Consider the following 22,539-nt stretch of genomic DNA (forward strand, 5'->3'; position numbering starts at 1 on the left):
TAATTTCGGATAGTGGTCTGCGCAATAAAAAAAAATAGGGCAGAGTAAGGGGGTGGGCAGTGAGAGCGGGGTGATTTAAAAAGGGTGAAGATGGAAGGTACTTCTGAAGAGGTGACATTTGCACAAAGGCCAGATGGAAGGGAGATCTGGGCAGGGTTAACAGCAAGTGTAAAGGGCCTGGTTTAGGACGGATGGCAGGAACCTCATGTCATTTGCCCTGAGATTAGAGTCAGCAGCCATGCTATTTAGGGCCCTGTAGACCCATCAGGAGTTAAGTATTGTATTTTAAGTTTTTTGGATAGATTCAATTGCCTGTTTAATAATAATTACAGAAATTATTACAAAATGTAAATGACTAATTTCGTGTTTCAAGAAACATGTAATATAAAAGGACATTTTCAAAAATATTTTGACATTTGCTTTATTTGTGTATGTATGTGGGAACTCTCTGCTCCATTTTTTGGAGGTTTTTTGTAATTCTAAATTTATTTCAAAATAAAAAATTTAAAGAAAATAAACAAAACTAAACCTGCCTTCGTAATGTGTTTTTTTTTGGTCTACCATTGGAAAGTAAATTGCAGCATTTCACCTCTAAATGCTTCAGCATGTATCTCCTAAGAATAAGGACATTCTCCTACATAACCACAAAATTATTTTCATCTCTAAGAAAGTTTAGCCTCTATTCAGGTTTTCCCAACTGACCAAGAATATTTTGTTTTAATCTGAACCAGGAGCCAATCAAATTTCACCCATTGCCGTTACTTGTCATGTCTCTTTAGTCTCTTTTAATATAGAGTAGACACACATATGCACACACCCACACACTTTTTTTTTCCCATTGTGTTGTTGATTTTTCCCAGAGTTCAACCCAGTTTCCAGTAGAATGTCCCACCTTCTGGATTTGTCTGATGGTTTCCTCCTGGTGGTTACTTTGTTCCACTACCCTTGTTTTCCCTGTAAAATGGAAGTTGAGTCTGAAGGTTTGAATCCACTGAAGTTAAGCATTTTTGGCAAGAACATTTCCCTGGTAATACTGCAGACATCGTATTGCATCACATCTGGAGGTGCGTAATGTCAGATGGTCCCACCATTATGATGCTGAGTTTGGTCGCCTGGTCAAGGAGCTAACTGCCAGATCTCTTTTTCTAAAGGTACATGTTCCCCTTGGTAATCTGAGCAGTTAGACTTTGCCACCATGCAAATATTCTGTTCCCCAACCATCTCTCACCTCATGATTGTAGCAGCCATTGCTGATCCTTGCCTGAATCAAGTATTACGTGGAGAGGGCAGGTGTTATTTGAAATGAAATAGGAAGTAACTAAAGGGTTTTGATCAGGAGACGGACATAACCTAATTTACATTTTTAAAAGGCCCCTTCAATGGCTGTGGACAGAAAAAGTTCAGGGAAGGGACTGAAGGGGAAACAGGGAGATGGTGAGGGGCCACCCAGTGGCATAGTGGTTAAGTTCATGCGCTCTGCTTCTGTGGCCCGGGGGTTCGCAGGTTCGAATCCTGGGTGCAGACATAAGCAGCGTTTACTCAAGCCATGCTGTGGCAGGCGTCCCACATAATATAGAGGAAGATGGGCATGGATGTTAGCCCAGGGCTAATCTTCCTCAGCAAGAGGAGGAGGATTGGCAACAGATGTTAACTCAGGGCTAATCTTCCTCACACACACACACACAAAAAACAGGGAGATGGTGAGGAGGCTACAATTTCCAGGGAAGAGATGGTGGCCTGCACCCAGATGGTAGCAGTGGAATGGAAAGGAGTGGTGGGATTCAGGATATATCGTGAAGGCAGAGCTCACTTATTCAGTTGCTATAGGAGTGGAACTAGAGTGTATGGGAAAGGGAGAAGTTAAAAATAACTCCTAGCGGAAATGAAGGAGACAACTAAAAGCAAGGTGGGATCCTAGATTCGATTCTGAACAAGAAAAAGAACATTAGTGGAAAACGGGTGAAATTCAAATGAGGTCTGAAGTATTATTGGTTAATAGCATTATACCAGTGTTAATTTCCTGACATGTAATTGTACTATGGTTATATAAGAAGTGGACATTGGCGGAAGCTGGGTGAAGGATATATGGGAACTCTGTAGTATTTTTGCAACGTTTCTGTGTCTGAAATTATTTCAAAATAACATGTTTAAAGAAAAAATTTTAAATGAAGCTAATCTTTCCTTAATAATAATAATAATGATAATAAACCCCACTCCTAGATTTGTAGACTGAGCAGCTAGGTGAATGATGGTGCCACTGATTTAGGGAATGAGGACGTAGGGAAGAGTGGGATTATTAAGGAGGAGTTCTGGGTTTGGACATCTCAGAGATGTCTTTTTGACACTCAAGTGGCGCTGTGGAGTGGAAAGTTGGAATATATGCCAATCACGGAAGAGTTGGGGCTGGAAACCTAATTTGGGAGTCACTGGAGTAGAGATGGTCTTTCATGCGACTGAATGAACTCATCTAGGAGATGAGAGAAGACGGAGAAGGGCAGAAGTCTGAGGACTGAGTCCCAAGGCCCTTCATCATTTAAAGTTCAGATAAAACAGGAAGAGCCAGCAAAGGACGCTGAGTAGGAGTAATTGCGAATGTAAAGGAAAACCAGGAGAGTCGGGTGTCCAGGAAGCCAAGAAGGAAAGTGCTTCAGGAAAGAGGCCATATTCAATGTGTGCAATGCTGCTGGGAAATGCACAAAGGTAAGAACTGAGGTCTGGCAACCAGAGGTGACCTGACAAGACAAGGGGAGAGGCAGTGGACACTTCAGATCAGGAAAAGTCTTTAGAGAAGTTTTGCTACAGAGGGAGCAGAGAGGGCTGGCCTAGTAGCATAGAGGTTAAGTTCGAGTGCTCTGCTTCAGCGGCAGGGGGTTCACAGGTTTGGATCCCAGGCGCGGACCAATGCGCTGCTTGGCAAGCCATGCTGTGGCAGCATCCCATAAGGTAGAGGAAGATGGGCACGGATGTTAGCTCACGGCTAATCTTCCTCACAAAAAAAAAATGGGGGTGGGGTGGGTAGAGCAGTGAGAGGTGTTAACGGCAGGATAAGGAAGTGGAGTAAAGGAAGGAATTTTTTTTTTGGTGAGGAAGATTGGCCCTGAGCTAACATCTGTGCCCATCTTCCTCTGTTGTGTATGTGGGACATGCCACAGCATGGCTTGATGAGTGGTGGTTAGGTCCGTGCCCGAGATCTAAACCTACGAACCCCGGGCCACTGAAGTGGAGCGCACAAATTTAACCACTACGCCACCAGGCTGGCCCCAGTTTTTTTTTTTTTTTTTAAGATAGAAAGTCTTATGACACAATTGTCTGCTGATGGCCAAAAAAAGTTAAGCATAGATTTATCATACAACCCAGAAAGCCCACTCTTAGCTACTTATTCAAGAGACCTGAAAACTTATGTTCACACAAAAGCATGTATATGGATTTTTATAGCAGCTTTATTCATAATCGCCATAAACAAAATGTAACTCAAATGTCCTTCACATACAGTGAATATATAAACAAATGGGCGTACGTCATGCCTTGGAATACCGCTGAGTGTTAAGAAGGAAAGAACTACTGATACGCACAACAACACGAATGAATCTTCAGTGCATTATGCTAAGCGAAAGAAGCCAGATTCAAAAGGCTACATACTGTACGATTTCATTGATTTGACATTCTGGGAAAAGCAAAACCACAGAGACGGAGGGAGAGAAAACAGAGCAGTACTTTCCACGTCCTGGAAGTTGGGGAAGAGGCTGACTACAAAGGGAAGGTGAGAACTCTGGGGGGTGAGGGAGCTGTTCTATGTTTTGATTGTAGTGGCAGTTCCATGACTGTATTCATTTGCCAAAATTCATAGAAGCATATGCCATAAAGGGTAAATTTTAGGGGCCGGTCCAGTGGCATAAGCAGTTAAGTGTGCGCGCTCCGCTGCGGCGGCCAAGGGTTTGCCGGTTCAGATCCTGGGCGCGCACCGACACACCGCTTGTCAAGCCATGCTGTGGCGGTGTCCCATACAAAGTGGAGGAAGATGGGCATGGATGTTAGCCCAGGGCCAGTCTTCCTCAGCAAAAAAAAAAGAGAGAGGAGGATTGGCAGATGTTAGCTCAGGGCTGATCTTCCTCACAAGAAAAAAAAAAGGGTAAATTTTATTGTATGTAAATTAAACCTCCATATACTTGACTGAACAAAACAGGTGGCTCCCCCAAATATTCTTTAATTACAAAGGGAAAAAATAAAAACTTTACAGTGGAGAAACCCAGCAGACACTACCCTCACCAAGTGATCAAAGTTAATATCACTCATGATAAAACATATCAGCCTCATGGGCCCCAATATGATGTGATGAGAAGGGAACTTCATCTCTGTGATATTCTTCCCCTGCCCCCCCAAAAAACTTTATAGTCTTAATCTAATCAAGATAAAATGCCAGGTAAACACAAATTGAGGGACAGTCTATAAAATAACTGATCAGTATTCTTCGAAAGTTTTGAGGTCATTAAAGAAAGGGGAGAAAGTAGGAAATGAGCTCAGATTGCAGGAGATAAGGAGACATGACAACTAAATGCAACGTGGTATCCTGGGTTGGATCCTGGAATGGAGAAAGGACATTAGTGGAAAAGCGGAGACAATCCGAATGTCCTTCAGGCAATAGTATTGTACCCATGTCAATTTCTTACTTTTCACAAATACACCACGGCAATGTAAGAGGCTAACATTAGGGGAAGCTGGGTGAAGGATATTCAGGAACTCTGTCCAATCTTTGCAACTCTTCTGTAAGTCTAACAATATTTCAAAATTAAAAGTAACAAAAGGTATGTTATTATAACATGGGAATGACAGGAATGATACTGAGGAATGGGAGAGACTGACTGTGTTGGTTTCCTGTTGCTGCTGTAACAAATTACCACAAACTTAGTGGCTTAAAACAACACACATTTATTATCATACAGTTCTGGAAGTCAGAAGTCCAAAATGAGTCCATAGGGCTGGTTCCTCCTGGAAGCTCTACAAGAGAATTCATTTCCTTGCCTTTTCCAGCTTCTAGAGCCCCCTGCATTCCTTGGCTCATGGCCCCGTCCTCCGTCTTCAAAGCCAGCAATGTAGCATCTTCTCTCCTCTCTGACCTCCACTTCAATCTTCACATCTTCTACGAATCTGAGCTTCCTACCTCTCTCTTATAAAGACCCTCATTGGGTCCCACCCAGATCGTACGGGATAATCTCCCCAACTCAAGAGCCTTAATTTAATCACATTCAGAAAGTCCCTTTTGTCATAGAAGGTAACATATTCAAAGGTTCCAGGGATTAGGAAGTGGACATCTTTGGGGGTGGGGGGCGATCATTCTGCCTCCCACACTGATGATACAAGAGAATTAGGAGTGATGACAGGAGCAGAGTCTGCGGGTGGAACCGGGAGATGGGATCCAGGACACAAGGCAAGATGTTGGGCTTGGACTGGGGGGGGGACAGATGAAAAGCAGAGCATCTAGGCAGATGATAGAATGGGCTGTTGGAAGGTGAAGCGTTCTCGTAGCTTTTATGTTTTGAGTGGAATGAGGAGTGAGGTCATCAGCTGACTGAAGGTGAGAAGGGCCAGGGTGCTGTGGAGGGTTTGAGGAGAATGAAGATGGGTAACAGCCATCTTGAGGAGGCGGCAGGGACATTGATGAGGGCCACGTAGCGGGATTGCAGGCAGGGCTGGGGTTTGGGGTCCGGCCCTGCTCAGGGCCCCCTGGGAAGGCACAGAGTAGGTGAGAGAAGGATTTACTAGGGTTAGGGTTTGGCCCCAACAGTGCCCTGGAGGGGGTCATAGGCAAGGGAGTTAAAGACACACGAAAGGGAATGATTTTACGGATGGACTGTGGAACAGCGGAAGCAGAGGAAAGAGTAAAGGGAGGACAAGGTGGGGGGAGTCGGAGATAATGAAGCGGTAACAGGATCCATGCATTGTATGTGCTGGTGGGCTTGACAGTTTTTAAAATTCGGTTGATAGGAAAAAGGAGGGCATGGACATTGTGTTGTACACTTTAAATGGGTGAATTGTATGGTAAGTGAATAGTAGCTCAATAAAACTTTAAAAAACAAAAAGAAAGAAAGTGGGTGGCCAGGGTAGGGTGGAGGGCAAAACAGATGGAAATGGAGCGGGCAAAATAGATGGGCTTAGAGTAGCGAGAAGTCCCGTTCTGGTTATCTATTCCCGCGGTGTTTGTAACATACCCAGAGACTGCATGGCTGAAAACCACAAAGATCATTTATTTCGCTCACAAGTTTACAATCTGGGGGGAAGGCTTATCTCTGCTCCAGGAGCATCAGTGGGGGTTGCCTGGCTGGCGCAGGATGTGCTTCCAGGATGGCTCACTCACGTGGCTGCAGGTTGGTGCTGGTGATCAGCTGTGCGTTTAGCCAGGGCCAAGGGCCAGTACCCTAGCGTCCTCTCCACATGGGCCTTGCCAACTGGCCTGCAAAAGTGTCCCAAGGAAGAGGGTGGGGCGGAAAGTTGCCTTTTATGACCCAACCTCAGAAATCACATGCCATTCCTTCCCAGGGGGTCTGTTAGTTGAGGGAGTCACCAAAAGCTGGGGACATGGACTCCATGAGATAGGGTGTGGTAAGGCTCGGGACCACCTCATAGGACAAGAAATGTGGTCTTTCTTGGAAAAGACAATCCAGTACAGGCTAGGTTTCAGCAGGATCATCTATGGGGATACTAAAATTACTAAGAACTACGACAGTAGTTTTAGAGTGATGGATAGGATCTAAAATCTTCCGTGAAAGAGCGGGAGTAGTCACAAGGGAAAGGGGTGAGTTCATTAGGGAAGGACGGGAAGAGCTGTCCACGGAGAGCTTGACCTTCAGAGGAGCTGCGGGAGGTAGAACTGTCTGGAAGTGGCAAAGGAGAAGCACCCACCTTCAGGCCCAGTGGGCGGAGAGTGTAAGAGGCGTGGCTGCAGGGAGGAGGAGGGCTCAGTTCACACACAGAGTTTCGAGATCCACGAAGAGGGGTGTCTTTGTGGTCTCCGAGAATGAGAGACAAGAGGAGACAGAGAAGAAAGGAGACAGAGACCAGAGAGAAGGGGGGAGAAAAGACTAGAGAGATAAGGGGGACAGAGACCCAGAGAGAGGAATACAGAAATCCAGAGGGATGGTGACATAGCATCCCAGAAAGAAATTGTAGAGCGCCAGAATTCTCAGGGAGTTATAACTTTTAGTGTCTCTCTCTAGTCCCCCAGCAGAGGGCGCCCGGGACCCCATTCCCTGGAGTCCGGGTAACCAATCCCCACCACTTCCCCCCAAGCCCATCCGATAGGCTAGATGGGGCTATTTTTACGCGGTGTCACTGGACACCGGTGGCTGGAAGGCCATCGTCTGTCTGTCCTTCGGTCCCTTCGAGTGACCCTGCGGCATCTCCACAGCCCACCCCCCACCTGTTCCTGGTAGGCCCTGCCTCCTTCTGCACTATTCAGGGCTACAGCTCAGGACTTGCTGGATTCTCAGACCGTCTGGCAGAGAATTCAGGTGGAGACCCCGGGGAAGACCCTGGCGAGGGGACCGGGTGAGGTGCGCACATGCTCATGGTTTGCAGCTGCTGGAGCTTCTCCAGGACCGAGCAACCACTAGGATAGGGTCGGAGCCGACCTAGAGCGCTAGTCAGAAGAGAGATTCAGAGATATGACTCCGGAGACCCTGAGGGCTCCAGAGGTCCTGAGACAGAGATTCACGGTAATTCAGAGATACAGGGAAAGAAAGAGACCCAAAGGGGCGCCCCAGAGAAATCCAGGGACAGAGACACAGAGGGCTAAGAGATAATAAGAGAGAAGAGACCCAGAGAGACAAGAAGCAGAGAGACCCAGACAGAGGGGAGAGACAGAGAGCAAGGGAGACAAGAGATAAATAGAGACAGATCCCCGAGAAACAAGAATCAAAACAAAGACGGAGATCCGGAGACACCCAGAGACACAGAGACTGACAGAGACCCCCAGAGACACAAAAGTCCTCTAGAACGGCAAAATTCAGAGGCAACTGACTCATAGAGATACTCAGAAATACATCCCTGGCAGACCCAAAGCGAAGCCAGACGCGGAAACATACAAGAGAACGAGAGAAAAGAGAGGTGGAAATTTGTGACTCCAACAGAGGGGCTCAGATATTCATAAAAAAGAGACAAGACACGCACATGGAAACCCAGAGACACGCAGGACAGCGATCCCGAGCGATAGAGAGACAGAGGGAAAGGGGGCCGGAAAGCGGGATAGACGCGGAGAAAGCGCAGCGCGGCGGCGGCCGGGGGGAAAGGCGGGCGCCCCGGCAGAGGGCGCGCGGCCGCCCTCTGCCCCGCCGGGGTCACGGCGCCCCCTCCCCCGCGCCCTGGCCGGACGGCTGGGCTATTTTTACGCGTGGACACCGGACACCAGGCTGGGGCGGCGGCGGCGGCGGCGGCGGCGGCCGAGGCGGGGCCGGGCCGGGTCGGGCGTCGGGGCCACACGTCCGTCCGCGGGTCGCCGGGGCTGCGCTCGCCATGGAGCCGCGGTGCCCGCCGCCGTGCGGCTGCTGCGAGCGGGTGGTGCTCAACGTGGCCGGGCTGCGCTTCGAGACGCGGGCGCGCACTCTGGGCCGCTTCCCGGACACGCTGCTCGGGGACCCGGTGCGCCGCAGCCGCTTCTACGACGGCGCGCGCCGCGAGTACTTCTTCGACCGGCACCGGCCCAGCTTCGACGCGGTGCTCTACTACTACCAGTCGGGCGGGCGGCTGCGGCGGCCGGCGCACGTGCCGCTCGACATCTTCCTGGAGGAGGTGGCCTTTTACGGGCTCGGCACGGCGGCGCTGGCGCGCCTGCGCGAGGACGAGGGCTGCCCCCTGCCGCCCGAGCGCCCCCTGCCCCGCCGCGCCTTCGCGCGCCAGCTCTGGCTGCTCTTCGAGTTCCCCGAGAGCTCGCAGGCCGCGCGCGTGCTCGCCGTCGTCTCCGTGCTCGTCATCCTCGTCTCCATCGTCGTCTTCTGCCTCGAGACGCTGCCCGACTTCCGCGACGACCGCGACAGCCCGGGGCTCGCCGCGGTGGCTGCCGCCGGCCCGGTGAGGGGGCGGGGCCCGGGTGGTGAGAGGCGGGGTTTGGGAGCAGCTGGGCGGGGTCCACGGGGACCTGGCCAATCAAAAGGCGGGGTAAGGGGCAGTGGGAGGCGGGGCCTCTCAGGAAGGTGGGGCTTGGCTGTGGGTGGGGCATTGGGGGCCTGGTAGGAGGACCTGGCCTATCATAGATGGGACAAGGGGCTGTGAGGAGTGGGTAACCCAGTGACAGGGCCTGATCAGGGGATTAAAACCTGGGGGTGGGGAGGGTATAGTTTAATGGAGGCGGGGCCTGAGGATCTGAATAGGAGGCCTATCAGAAGGCCAAGAGGACAGGTACATTAAGAAATAGAGCTGAGGTGCGGAGGAGAGCCTGACAATTCCGGGGTCTAGGCAACAACCAATGGGAAGGATGAGCTGGAGGTGGTGAGAGCAGGGGCCCGAAGAAAGCAGCTGAGGGAGCTGGAGACAGAGGGGTGGGGTCTGAGGGCTGGGGTGGGAGGAATCCGTCACAAAGAAAGCCGAGCTGAGGGCTGTGAGAGGAGGGGCCCAGGGTTTGGGGTACAGAAGGCTCTTGAGCCATTATAGTCTGGGCTGGGTTGGGGAGGGCAGGGCGAGGACCTTCCCTATCTGAAAAAATCAACGCTGGGGGCAGGACTTTGGGAGGGAAGAGGTTGAACCTCACTCTAGCGTCATTTCAGGAGGGACCGGAAAGTCAGCCACCCAGGGACCATCCCTGGGGTCCTGGGAAGGAGTCAGGACAGCTGGGTTACTGGGGGCCTGGGGGCAGCGGCTTTTGACCAATTTGTAGATAAGTAGTTGGATATTTAAACAACAAATATGGCCATTCCAGTGTGCCCCAGCCCTGGCGTGGTCCTCCCTGAACCCCTTCCTCCCTGCAGTTCCCTGCTCGGCTGAATGGCTCCAGCCAGCTGCCTGGACCCCCGCCTCGCTTAGATGACCCGTTCTTTGTGGTGGAGACGCTGTGCATCTGTTGGTTCTCCTTCGAGCTGCTGGTGCGCCTGGCGACCTGCCCGAGCAAGGCAGCCTTCTTCAAGAACGTGATGAACCTCATCGATTTCGTGGCCATCCTGCCCTACTTTGTGGCACTGGGCACTGAGCTGGCCCGGCAGCGGGGGGTCGGCCAGCCGGCCATGTCACTGGCCATCCTGCGAGTCATCCGACTGGTGCGCGTCTTCCGCATCTTCAAGCTGTCCCGGCACTCAAAGGGCCTGCAGATCTTGGGCCAGACACTACGAGCCTCCATGCGCGAGCTGGGCCTCCTCATCTTCTTTCTTTTCATCGGTGTGGTCCTCTTCTCCAGCGCAGTCTACTTTGCCGAGGTCGACCGGGCAGACTCCCATTTCACCAGCATCCCTGAGTCCTTCTGGTGGGCGGTGGTCACCATGACCACAGTCGGCTATGGAGATATGGCACCCGTTACTGTGGGTGGCAAGATAGTGGGCTCTCTGTGCGCCATTGCCGGCGTGTTGACCATTTCCCTGCCTGTGCCGGTCATTGTCTCCAACTTCAGCTACTTTTACCATCGGGAGACAGACGACGAAGAGGCCGCAATGTACAGCCACGTGGACACGCAGCCCTGTGGCCCACTGGAGGGCAAGGTCAATGGGGGGTTGGTGGATGGAGAGATGCCTGAGCTGCCACCTCCACTCTGGGCTCCGCCTGGGAAACACATGGTCACTGAAGTGTGAGGGACAGTCGAGGTCTGCAGGACCTCGCATTTCCCTGGAGGGAGGGAGGGGGTGGAGGGGAAGGTCAGGGGGAGGGGGTTGGGTTTAGGAAGAACTAGGTTAAGTGATAATGAGTTGGGGAACACTGAGTCTTTTTGGGTCTTCAGTTGTGTGGTTTGTTAGCTACTGTGGATACCTCCTTAGGTGGCAGTGAATGGCAATGGGTTATGCTGAGCTGACAGGGAGACTCCATTGGTTTGTGTTGCATTGGGTTGTGAAAGGCTTGTGAAGCCTTTAGGGGTAGTGTTGAGATAGGTTTGGTCACATAGTTTTGTGACTTTCTTACTTCCTTGTTGGGTTGGGTTGGGTTGCGAGTCTCTCTGAGTCTTGTCCAACTACATTGTGCACGGTTCGGTGGTTTGGTGAGTCCTCTAGGGCAATGTTGGGTCAAGTTAGGTGGCCACCCATGGCATTGTTGGGACTGATTGCGTATTCATGCATAGTGTTGTGGAGTTGAGTTGAGACATGTTGGAAATTGTGTGGCTTGGTGATTCTTCTAGGGCCATGTTATTTTAGGTTCTGTGAATTTGTCAGTCATGTAGAAATCCGAAGAGTCAAGTGATAGAATGTGAGCTTTCTAGATCACATTAGGTCAAGTTGGGTTGGAACGTATGACTGTATGTCTTTCAGGGTTCTGTTGGGTTGAATTGTGTCGAGTTATGTGGCTAGAAGTTTTTCGGGGCTACATTGAGTTGAGCTGTAATGAGTTTTATGACCTTGTGAGTCTCGTAGGGCCAGTTCAGTTGGGTGGTACAACTGTTTGAGTCTCGTAGGGCCATGCTGAGTTGAGTTACATCAGGTTATGTCATTGTGAGTCCTGTAGGAATGTTGGGTTGAGTTGGACTGTATGTATGAGTTCCCTAGGGCCATGTTGGTTTGTTTTGCATTTAGTAGTAGCAAAAGGACCCAAGGATTACAGCACTGGGGAGGAATCGTGTATCACAGAGTGAGTGTGGTGTTGTGGACTCTGGAGATGAACTGAACTGGTTTGCCCAGTGTCACTCACTATAATGGGTGGGGCTGGGTTCTGTATCTGTAGATTCAGTTGTTCTTGCATAAGGCCTCTGGGTGAACCAGGAAGATGTAGACATTCCTTCTGTTTACCCCACACCTGCTTCGTTTTTCTATTCAACCCCCTCTCTATCTGTCCTCCCCTACAGTTTTGCTTCCAGACATGGCAATCAGAGCCACACAGGAAGGGGAATGAGGGAGAAACTGTTCGTACCCTGTCCAGACATGATGGGGGGACAGAAACCCAAAGGAGGGAGACAGAGACCTGGGGAGGGATAGAGACCCAGAGAAAGGAAGAGATAGAAACCCAGAGAAGAGGGCACCAAGACCCAAAGAGAGAGGAACAGAGACTCAGAGAGGAGACAAAGACCCAGAGAGAGGGCGGAGACAGAGACCCAGACAGAGGGGGACAGAGACCAAGAGTGGTGGATAGAGACCCAGAGTGGGGGCGTCAGGCACCCAGAGAGAGAGGGACCGACACCCAGAGTTGGAGACAGACCACAGCGCCCCAGAGAAAGAGAATCAAGAAAGAAAAATGCAGAAAGTCAGTGCAAAAGGCAGAAAAATGCAGTACCCCTGAACCCGAGAGAGACACAGAGTCTCTATTCCACGGAATCACAAAAAGATCCCAAATCAGGCGTGCCACCCCATCCTCCCGCGGTCGGACAAACTGGGGGGTCCACTTTACTTTCCGGGGGAGAAAGCAGAGTCTTAGAGCATGGGAGTGGCTTCCCAAGGTCGTGTGGCCTGTCCCCCAGGGCCAGGGCTTGTGGCAGGCTGCCTGACCCCACATGTCCCCATCAGCCTGCTGGGATGCGCGGGACCTCTGCAGTCCAACAGCCTCATTTCTCACAAACAAGGAAACTGAGGCTCAGGGGGGAGCGTGTCACCCTCACAAAGCCAAAACGTTTCCAGAGGTCTTTCGGTACTAAAAGGGCATTTCGAGGAGGAGGAGGAGGCTGGTTATAATCACTAACACATATAGGGCTTCCTATGTGGCAGACATCATTCAAAGTACTTTATTGTATTAATTTATTAAAACCCATCCAGTGGTTTACAGAGTGGTGTTATTGTTATTTTTAGCTATAAACTCCCCCACCCCCTTTTTTTTTCTGGTTAAATGAAATCTTATTTAGAGCCACCGCTGTGGTGCATCAGAGGGGAACTGGTTTGAGGGGGACACTCCTCTTAGGGAGTCCCTCTTGGCAATTCAGATTGCAGCTAAGAAATTCAGTGTGGAAACCCCTGATTTAACCCAACCACCTTTTTATACAGAGAGAATAGGTACAGGTTGTGGGAAGAGTTTGATAAAGGTTGAAAATACTATAACCTTTAGGTGGTCACTTCTAACAGCAGCCTGGGAAGGGGTAAGAGACCCAGGGGTGAGGACAGGGACCCACAGAAGGGGGGAAGAGACCCAGAGAAGAGGGGTCAGAGATCCAGAGAGAGGAGGTCAGAGACCCAGAGTGAGGAAGTCAGAGACCCAGAGAGAGGGGGACAGAGACGAAGAGAGAGGGGGACAGAGACCCAGAGAGAGGGGGACAGAGACCCAGAGAGAGGGGGACAGAGACCCAGAGAGAAGAGGTCAGAGACCCAGAGAGAGAGGTACAGAGACTGCTTCCTCATTACTCTTCTTTGAAAACTCGCCTTGCTACCTCATCAGAGACTGGGTTACATCGAGTCCCTCTGTTTTGGGGGGACTCCCTGGGTGCTTAGGAATGGGGGTGTGTGTGGAGAGGTCAAGGACCTTGACCTCTGGGACCTTGAGTGGACACTCGGAGACTGGGAAGTGCCCCTTCCCCCCTCCCCCAATAAACAACTGTAGCCGCCTTCAGCCGCCTTCTATGTTGCTTTGGCTGGGCTGGGGAGGAGGAGAGGGGAACACCCTAATCTGGGGACACCCTTCCTGCCACCTTGCCATGCTATATTTAGACTGAAGGAGGGGTATGGGATGACCCCCCTCCCCAAGGCGGGTGTCAGTTTTCCTCCCGAAAATAGCTCCGGAGGAGGGGTGCAGGGCCCTGCAGTAGGACTGTCCTGGGACTCCAAGTCCCCTCTGATCTTCGTCTGTCTTAGGGTCTCTCTCTGGGTCTCTGGCCCTCTCTTTCTCTGGGACTCTTTCCCCTTTCTCTCTCCGTTTCTGTGCTTTTCCCCCGTCTCCCTTCATCTGTCACTATTTACTTTCTTTCTCTAAGCAGGTCATTCTGTTCCCAAATCATATCTTTTGTCTATCTCTGAGTCCTATAATACCTTGAATTTCTCTTCCCTGAGCTCAGGACAAGACCCTCTCCACAGTCCCCACCCAGGAAATTCCAGGAGAGGGGACTCTGTGGGAGAGCCCCCCACATCCACTGTCTCCCCCAGCCTTGGGTCTTATCACTGCCCAAGCCCAGCTGGTTAATGTCTGGCCTGGGGCTCCTGGGAAAGTGGGGATGAGAGCAGAGGGTGGGAATCTGCCCCGGGGTTGACACCGAATTGGCAAAAGAAGGCAAAGGAATCTCAGACCCAGACTCTCCGGTCTGAGAGAGGAGGAGGCTGGGGCCCTGGACTCCTGAGACTGAGGGATCAGGGGGATGGGGATCTGATTTACTGGGACCTGGGGGAAAGAGGCTGGGGGCCAGACTCCCGGGTGTGAGGGAGGAGGGGCTGGGGGGAGGGGCGGGGGCCTGGACTCCTGAGACTGAGGCATCAGGGGAAGGGGGATCTGATTTACTGGGATCTGGGTGAAAGGGACTGGGGGCCTGGACTCCTGGGTCTGGGGGAGGAGGGGCTGGGGGCCCGGAGTCCTGGGGCTGAGGGAAGAGGGGCTGGGGGACCGGACTCCCAGGTCTTGGGGTGGAGGGGTTGGGGGCCTGGACTCCTGAGACTGAGACATGAGGGGAATGGGGATCTGATTTACTGGGATCTGGGTGAAAGGGACTGGGGGCCTGGACTCCTGGGTCTGGGGGTGGAGGGGCCTGGCCCCCTCTCCTGGGACTGAGGCGGGCCGAGGGCTGCAGGAGCCGGGCCGGGCTTCCGAGGTCCCGGCCGGCGTGTGGAAGGCGGGATCCCCCGGCCCCTCCTCCGCCGTCGGGCGCCGCCCCGCCCCGCCCCGCCCGGCCCTCCAGAGCGCGAGCCGCCAGGAGCCGGCGGCGAGCGGGCGTCCCTGCAGCCAGCGAGCAGGAGGAGGAGCCGCCGCCGCGCCAGGGGCAGCCGGGGGAGCCGAGGAGGGCGCCCCAGGTGAGAGCCTCCGCGCCTCCTCCCCCGGGATTCCGGCGCCCGGGTCGCCCTGCCCCCGGGTAGGGAGGGACGGGGGCGGGGCTGGCGGGGGCGGGGCTTGGCGGAGGAAACTGAGGCAGGAGGGAAGTGTCCCAGACCCGCAGCCCGTTACCTCAGCGGGGTCTCAGGAGTCGGGACCCCCAGCCTAGGTCTTCTGGGGGAGGAGGGACCTGAGAGTCCGTATTTCTGAGTACCTGGGGAGGAGGGGCCTGAATCCAGAACTCCCGGGTCTGGGAGAAGAGGGCACTGGGGGTCCGGACTCCTGGGTCTGAAGGTAGAGGGATTTGGGGGCCTGGAGCCTGCATCTGAGGGAGGGAGCTGGGGGTCTGGACTCCCGAAGGAGGGGGCTGAGGCCCAGGGCCCTTGGGTCTGAGAGAGGAGGGGGCTGGCGCCTGGTCTCCTAAGGAAAGATGCAGCTGGGGACCAGGATTCCTGGTCTGAGAGGGGAGGCAGCTGGGGACCTAGACTCCTGGTCCTGGTTGGGTCAACATGCGCCCCTCTTCACAGCCCCCCTTCCCGTTTCCCCATCTCGCAGCCGGGGCCGCAGCCACTCCAGGTATGTGTAGTAGAAGTCTTGGGCGGGCCCTGGCCTGTCCTGTGAGCAGGGAACATTCCAGGAAGCAGCCTTGGGGACCCAGGGCTTCTTGAGTGTGGGCCCTCAGGGACCCGGGTGTCCAGGCCAGCCCCGCCCCCACTCTTTCTGGGAGATGAATGGGCTGAGGAGGATGTAATCTTTTCCAGCCGCCTCCATCCGCAGCCTCTCCCTGCCCCATCTGCTTCCCATCCCAGCCAGGAGCCATCACCTGGGCAGGGAAGGGGCCTCTGGGAAGGGGGCACAGCCTTGACTTTTGGGTCCCCTACATTTTAAGAGGAACACCGGGAAGGGCAGTGTTCAGGGGTTCAGGCCCCCTCCCCCACCTGCCTATATAACCTGCCCATTCACTTCTTCCCCTAGGTGGTTGCCCCCTCCCTCTCCTGAGATGTCAGGAAGGAGGGGGCCACCTCTGTCCCCCACAGGGGCCCCCCGGAGTCTGGGGGCCCCCAGCCCGGGAGCTCGCAGGTGGAGGAGGTGCTGACAGGTCTGGTAACCACACGCTGCTTCCCAGTCCCCTCTATGCCACCCTTTCCCAAAACCATAGACTTCTAGAATGTTCTAGAGAAACTGCAGTATTCACACCTCCACCAGTGTCTCCCAGCCCTGTGTCAATTTCATGGCTTTGCCTGGAAGAGGAAGTGTCTTGCCTTCTTAGGTGGCAGTTTTGAGCTGAACTTGTGTCTCCTTTCTCAGAATTTTGGAACCTCAAACTTCCTCCAGGCTGCAGGACTTAGGGTTCCTCGGGGTTGTAGAGGCAGGATGGCAGAGTGGAGTTGCTGGGACAGAGTTCGAGTCCCACCTCTGGCACTTATTTGCTGGCTGTGTGACCTGGTGCAAGTCACTAACCTCTCTGAGCCTGTATTTCCCCATTTGTTGGCTATGATTAGTAATAGTAGTAAAATAATTATGATTAATCTAGAAGTTGGACATTATCCAAGTCCTAGAATATAGGGTCCCCCAAGGTTCTACAACAAGGGCCTCCCAGTGGTTCTGGCACGCAGGTCCCCCTGGAGTGCTCCCCGTCCCCCACTAAGTTGTTACCCTCTTCTCTAACTCCAGCTTCTCTCTCTCCTCAGGTGCTCAGAGAGATGCTCCCCCACCCCTCATGCTCCCTCCCCATCCTCTTACTTTTCCTCCTCCCCAGCGTCCCAGTGGAGCCCCATCCCCCGCCCTTGCCACTGCCCCCATTTCCAGCCCCTGAGTGGGACCTCCTGTCCCCGCGAGTAGCCCTGTCCAGGGGCGCCCCCGCGGGCCCCCCTCTGCTCTTCCTGCTGGAGGCCGGGGCCTTCGGGGAGCCAGCAGGCAGCCCGGCCAACCGCAGTCGGCGGGGTGTGAGTGAGACAGCCCCAGCGAGTCGCCGGGGAGAGCTGGCCGTGTGCGATGCGGTCAGCGGCTGGGTGACAGACCGCCGGACGGCCGTGGACCTGCGTGGGCGCGAGGTGGAGGTGCTGGGCGAGGTGCCCGCGGCTGGTGGCAGTCCCCTTCGCCAGTACTTCTTCGAGACCCGCTGCAAGGCTGACAGCGCCGGGGAAGGCAGCCCCGGTGGGGGTGCAGGGGGCTGCCGGGGTGTGGACCGGAGGCACTGGGTGTCCGAGTGTAAGGCCAAGCAGTCCTATGTGCGGGCATTGACCACTGATGCCCAGGGCCGTGTGGGCTGGCGATGGATTCGAATTGACACTGCCTGTGTCTGCACGCTCCTCAGCCGGACTGGCCGAGCCTAGGCCCATGCCCGGGAACTGGGCAGGCAGAGGAAGAAAACTGGATGCTGAGGGACCTCAGGGGGGCACCTGTCTGCTCTGGGCCTCCATTTGGGAACTTATCAAATGGTCACAGAATCACAGCTCTCTGATTTTGAGAGCTCAATCTGGGCAAGACAGGTGGTGAAACCAAATGGGGTTTTGAAGGATGAATAGGAGTTCTCTTGGATGAACTTGAGGGTAATGATGATGATAATAATAGCCAATATTTTCTGAGTGCCTACTGTTTATCAGCTTTAATACACAACTCGTCAGATCAACTCTGGTGTATTTGACCATTGGAGGCCCTCAGCTTCTAAATCGCTGACCACACAATCTCAGAGGACATCACCTTGCCCACCCTGGAGAGAGGATATGACAAGAAGTGGGTGAGGGGGCATAAAAACTGGAACATATAAGCAATTAGCTGGGAGCAGGGTTCAAATGAGAAATCTTAATTGGTCAGATAGGGCAGATGTTGGCTTAGAATATTCTGTTTTGAGGTAGTGAGCTCTCTGTCACAGTAGGAGCACAAGCAGGGCTGAATGATAAGAGGTCAGGATGCTAGAGAGTTTGGCTCTGGTGGGGAGTTGGAGTCGGGTTTCCACCCCCCTTCCCTCTCTCAATCTTTAACCCACGTTGAGAATGAAATAGACCTTAAAATGGTCTAGCTTGAGTAGGGCATGAGATTCTGACCAAGTGGCCTGCCCCCAGGCTGGGATCAGGGGTTATTTGGACACTGATAGGCCTTGAGTGAGCCAGGAAAATGCAACAGAAGGGGCCCCAGAAGCCTGAATAGGGGGGTCAGTGGGACCCTGGGCCAGGCTGCAAAAGGCAGCCTCAGTTTTCCCTGTCTGAAGAATGGGTTGGTGGGATGAGATAATGTTAAAGAGGCAGATGCCTTGACCAAAAGGTCTTTAAAGTGTGGAAGTGACAAGGGAAGTCAGGGGTAGACCCCACACCCTCAGGACACCCCTTCCTGTATTACCACTCCGTAGCCTCACACCTGTTGCCAACACACACACACACACACACACACATTCTTTTAGGACCAGCTTTGGGCTAAGGACATAGACATCGCCCCGCCCCCACCAACACAGACTGTGTTCCTGCGAAGGATGGGGGTGGCAGGGCGGGGGTCTGGCTGCCCCCATCTTTGTGTTCCGGGTCTGTGGCTCCCACTCTTTCTCTCCGCCTCCCTCTCTGTCTCTCTGTCTCACTTCCTGTCTCTTGTCTCTGGGTCAATAGTTCTCTTTCTGTCTGTTTCTCACCGTCTCTCACCCATTCGAGTCTGTATTTCTTTCTCACTCATCAAAGCTGTTTCCGCACGCCGCCCTCTTTTTTGCTAAGTATTTCCCTGTGGGTCTCTCTCTCTTCGCCCACCCCCCATACCCAGGTGGAAGTTTTCAACCGAATCAAAGGCAGGCGGGACAGCCGAAGCCGATGCTGGCTCCTTCAGCACACACAGGGAGGGAGGGAGAGCCCCGGAGAAGTCTGGAAATCGTTACCCCCGAGGTGGGCAGTCGGGGCAGAGGGAGGAGGCGGCTGAGAAGGCTGGGACCCTGCAGGAAAGGGGGGTGCTTCTCATGGATTCCCCGATGTGCTGGGTGGTCTCTGGCCCCCCTTTCTGGATCTCTGAACCCCTCCCCCAGGTCTCTGTGCTGCCCCCTCGCTGGGTCTCTGTCCCCTCCCCCCCAGCCTCTATGTCTCTAAAACTTTAAAACACTGAAACTTTTATTTCCCCTTCTCCTCCCCCCTTTCTGCCCTCCTCTCTCTCCTCCCCATTTCTCTGAGTTTCTGTGCCCCTCTTGGGGTCTCTGTCCCCCTCTTGCAAAGTCCCTGTTCCTCTGTGCCTGGGTCTCTTTCTCCCTCTATCCATCCATCCACACGCCTGCAGGCCCTCCATTGGCTGGGTTCAGAGTGGGCGGGTTCTGTCGCCTGGGGCAACAGCAACAACAAGCCTGCTCCTGCTTGGCTAGGGGGAGGAGGTGGGACCATGGCCGGTCGGACCCTAGCTCTGCGCTATGGTCCCCCGTGGCCCGCAATCTCTGGGACCGAGGCGCCTGGATCCTGGCCCAACTGGCATCTCACCAGCAGTGGTGTCGCGCACCACATTATCCCATCCGTGCCCTTTCCCCCGCCCACTGTGCAGGTGAGAGGACCCTAGGCTCCTGGATATGAGGAGATTGGAGGCCTAGGTGTCTGAAGGAGTGGCCTGAGGATCCAGACACCTGGTGCTGAGAGAAAAGGGGACTGGGGGCTCCGGCTCCTGTCCAATTGAACGAGGAGCGTCTAGGAGTCCTGGGTCTGAGAGATGGGGCCAAGGAACCTGGACGGCTGAAACTGGAGGGAGGAGGGGGCTGGGGACTGACTGGGAGAAATCAGGACTAGCCGACCGGACTCCTGAGTCTTTTCAGCTGACGTCCCACGCCTTCTCCCCAGTCCACGGTCGCGGAGCCACTGCCCCCGGCCGCAAAGCAGGATTTGCACATCTGGCATTTCGATGAGGTCATCAGTAGATGGGAGACGACCTCCGGCTCGGCTTACGTGCCCAAGACCCATGGTGGGCCCTACGCGCAGCCCAGGGCCCCAGAGCCTGCGGACCCCACGCGGACTGTGGGGATCAAGGATTTAGGGGAAAAGGTAAGAATCTGGGATGCCGAGGTCCGCTGGGGACGGGGCTGGGGACCGCACTGGAGTCCCGTGCGCCCTCACGTTGGGTCTCCGCATCGCCTTCCGCAGCTCAGACACCGCGGCTGGCGCCTCCCTCTGATCACAAAGCACCAGTGCAGCGAGACGAGGGCGCAGTACACCGGCTGGCCCGGCCTGGACCAGCGCGCCACCTTCGGCGTCGGGCCCCAGCCCCTGGAGCTTGCGGACCACCACCGCGGGGGCCCCTCCCAGGTAGCGGGGTAGAAGGCCACGCTGGCGCGATGGGACTGACCTTGGGGCGCCTGGGGCGGGGTCGGAGGGGCTCTGAGGGTAGGGACAAGACTAGGAGACTCTGGGGCCGGGCCAGAAGGAATTTTGAGTCTGGGGGCGTGGCTAAAAGGTCTGGGGCGGAATCAAGAGGTTACATAGACTGGGGGAGGGCTTGAACCTTTTGCGGCGGGGCCAGAAGGAGGAGGGGACTGAAGACCCGAAATTCCAGCTCTGAGACTGGGGGCGCAACTAGTAAATCCCGGGGCGGGGCTAGGAGGGGATTCTGAGGCTGGGGGCGGAGCTAGGCAGCGGATATACGTGGGGGCGGGCCTTGAATATTCTTAGACGGGGTCGCGGCTGGGCAGCTCGCACTTGGGAGGAAGTAAGAATTGTTGCTTAAGGTGCTGCTGAATTCCAGTGGCCGGACCAGGAAAGTTTGCGTCTGGGGGCGGAGCCGGGAAGGTTTTTTGTGGCTGGGGGCTTGGCTTTGTGTTCGATGACGGACAGAAAGTGTTTGGATTTTGGAGGTGAGGCTGGTAAGGGTTCTGATTTGGGAGCGAAGCTCAAGTGCGCTGGCGTGCGATTGGTCAGGAAGGATTCTGATTCTGGGGGCGGGGGTGAGCGCCTGGTCCAGGAGGACTGACGAGGCTGAAGGAAGACGGATTCTGAATCTGGGACCCAGGACTTGGAACGGGGTATGAAACTTCTTTCTTGCTCACCCCTCCTCCCCCGATTCTCATCAGGCTGTAATCCCCTGGACGAAGAACCCGGACCTGGCCGGCCGGGCTTTCACAGTATCCGACCAGGGCGTCCTGGACCGCCTTGAGCTCTATCTGACCACCTCGGCCCGGGACTTCCGGGCCTACCCGAAGTGAGTCTGGGTCCTCGCTCGGCGCCGCCCCCTGCACAGCCCCCGTCTGGGCACGTGGGACGCCGACCCCTGGTGTCGGCTCCCTCTCTCTGACTCAGTAGTCTCAGCCTGCAGCTCCTGCTAGGGCAAGAACCGGAAGTTCAGACCCCAGCCCCTACCTCTTAGCGCCCAGGTATCCTTAGTGTCAACTCTCAGGAACATGAAGCCTGCGGACTGCCCAAGAGGGAGTTCTGGATCTGGGGGACCAGGGCGGGGCCTACTTTGATATTGGAGTCCCCAGATACTCCTTCCCAAGGATGCGAAAACCCCATATTCCAGACCCTTAAGTGCCTCGAGGACCCAGGAATCCAGGCTAGGAGTTCCCAGCCCCATCCTACCCAAAGGGTCCCCCACTCCTACAAATGTGTCCTCGCCTCGAAACGCAGGAGTTCGGGTCTGCAGCCTCCTCAGGACCCGAGGTCTGAACCTCACTCAGCCTCATCCCTAGGATCCAGCTGTGCCCTCCCCATCCTGCCTACTCCCCCCGCCCCCCAACAGGAAGGAGTTGTCTGCGTATCCCCGCAAGGACCCGCTGACCTACTGGAGCTTCGAGGATACGCCCCAGGCCTGGGGACCGCAGCGGCCACCCTGTACGCGCTGCTCTCGGCCGCCCCGGCCACCGGAGACCCGCGTGCCCCGTGTCCGCCCGGTGACGCCAGCCGTGCCGCACCGCGGGGCCTTGTCTCTGGCTCAGGAGTCCTATGGGGCCCCGCTGCACCCACTGCGCCGGCTCGACCGATTCTGCCCGCTGGAGCTGCCCTGGGGCGGCCCCCACTGGAAGCCCGTGGCGGGCATCCACAGCGTGCCGCAAGCCTACAGCACCGAAAACTCGGGCTACGGCAGCTTGAAGCCCGCGCTCTTCTGAGCCGGACGCGCCAGCCCCGCCCCGGACACACCCCCTGGGCGAGGAGAGGCTGGAAGACAGTGACTGGGGCGCACCGGGCAGGGCTAAGATCGGGAACCCCGCCCACCACGTGGGGGCGGGATAGAGCATGGGCCCCGCCCACCAGGCCCTGGGCGGGGCGCGCCCCACACACTCTCGCTCGACTGCGGGGGCGGGACTGAGCCAGGAAAAGACGTTTTGCGGCGGTGGGCCAGCGGGCGGGACGCGCCCCCTGCGGTAGACAGGGAGCGCTTATATTAGTCAATGACAGAGTTCAATGGCCTATAACCGCGCTCTCTGCTGGGCTGGGCTCCGGCATTCTGGCTTCTGGAGGCCTGAGCTTGGGGGAGATGGGGCTCCCGCTGAATCCCTTGGGCGGGGCGGGGGAGGGAGGTTGCGTCTGGGTGCAGGCGGACCCCCGC

General features: G+C 55.0%; 3 protein-coding genes across 4 annotated transcripts; all 3 read left to right on the forward strand.

The window, feature by feature from the left end:
- The first annotated feature begins 7,385 nt into the window (after positions 1-7,385).
- Positions 7,386-10,799, forward strand: KCNA7 (potassium voltage-gated channel subfamily A member 7). The gene is made up of 2 exons (XM_004440255.3): positions 7,386-9,060; positions 9,954-10,799. The coding sequence occupies exons 1-2, from the start codon at positions 8,164-8,166 to the stop codon at positions 10,761-10,763; spliced, it is 1,707 nt and encodes a 568-aa protein (XP_004440312.2). The 5' UTR covers positions 7,386-8,163; the 3' UTR covers positions 10,764-10,799.
- A 4,143-nt stretch (positions 10,800-14,942) lies between these two features.
- On the forward strand, positions 14,943-18,436 carry NTF4 (neurotrophin 4). 2 transcript variants are annotated; one of them, XM_087421394.1, is made up of 4 exons: positions 14,943-15,032; positions 15,579-15,627; positions 16,027-16,150; positions 16,743-18,436. In XM_087421394.1, exon 4 carries the CDS (start codon positions 16,755-16,757, stop codon positions 17,385-17,387), a length of 633 nt encoding a protein of 210 aa, XP_087277520.1. In that variant the 5' UTR covers positions 14,943-15,032; positions 15,579-15,627; positions 16,027-16,150; positions 16,743-16,754; the 3' UTR covers positions 17,388-18,436. The 2 variants fall into 2 exon arrangements, with proteins under 2 accessions (XP_087277520.1, XP_087277521.1); XM_087421395.1 differs by lacking the exon at positions 14,943-15,032 and having other exon boundaries at positions 15,420-15,627.
- Positions 18,437-19,186: 750 nt separating this feature from the next.
- SAXO3 (stabilizer of axonemal microtubules 3) lies at positions 19,187-22,299 on the forward strand. Its single transcript, XM_087421393.1, is given in 6 exon segments — positions 19,187-19,554; positions 19,845-20,045; positions 20,145-20,306; positions 21,068-21,195; positions 21,733-22,087; positions 22,090-22,299. Coding segments are annotated over 6 exon segments (1,212 nt in total). The 5' UTR covers positions 19,187-19,398.
- The last annotated feature ends 240 nt before the right edge of the window (positions 22,300-22,539 follow it).

This window comes from Ceratotherium simum, chromosome 33, assembly GCF_057802395.1.
Source record: "Ceratotherium simum simum isolate JZ-2026a chromosome 33, ASM5780239v1, whole genome shotgun sequence".
Lineage (NCBI taxonomy): Eukaryota > Metazoa > Chordata > Mammalia > Perissodactyla > Rhinocerotidae > Ceratotherium > Ceratotherium simum.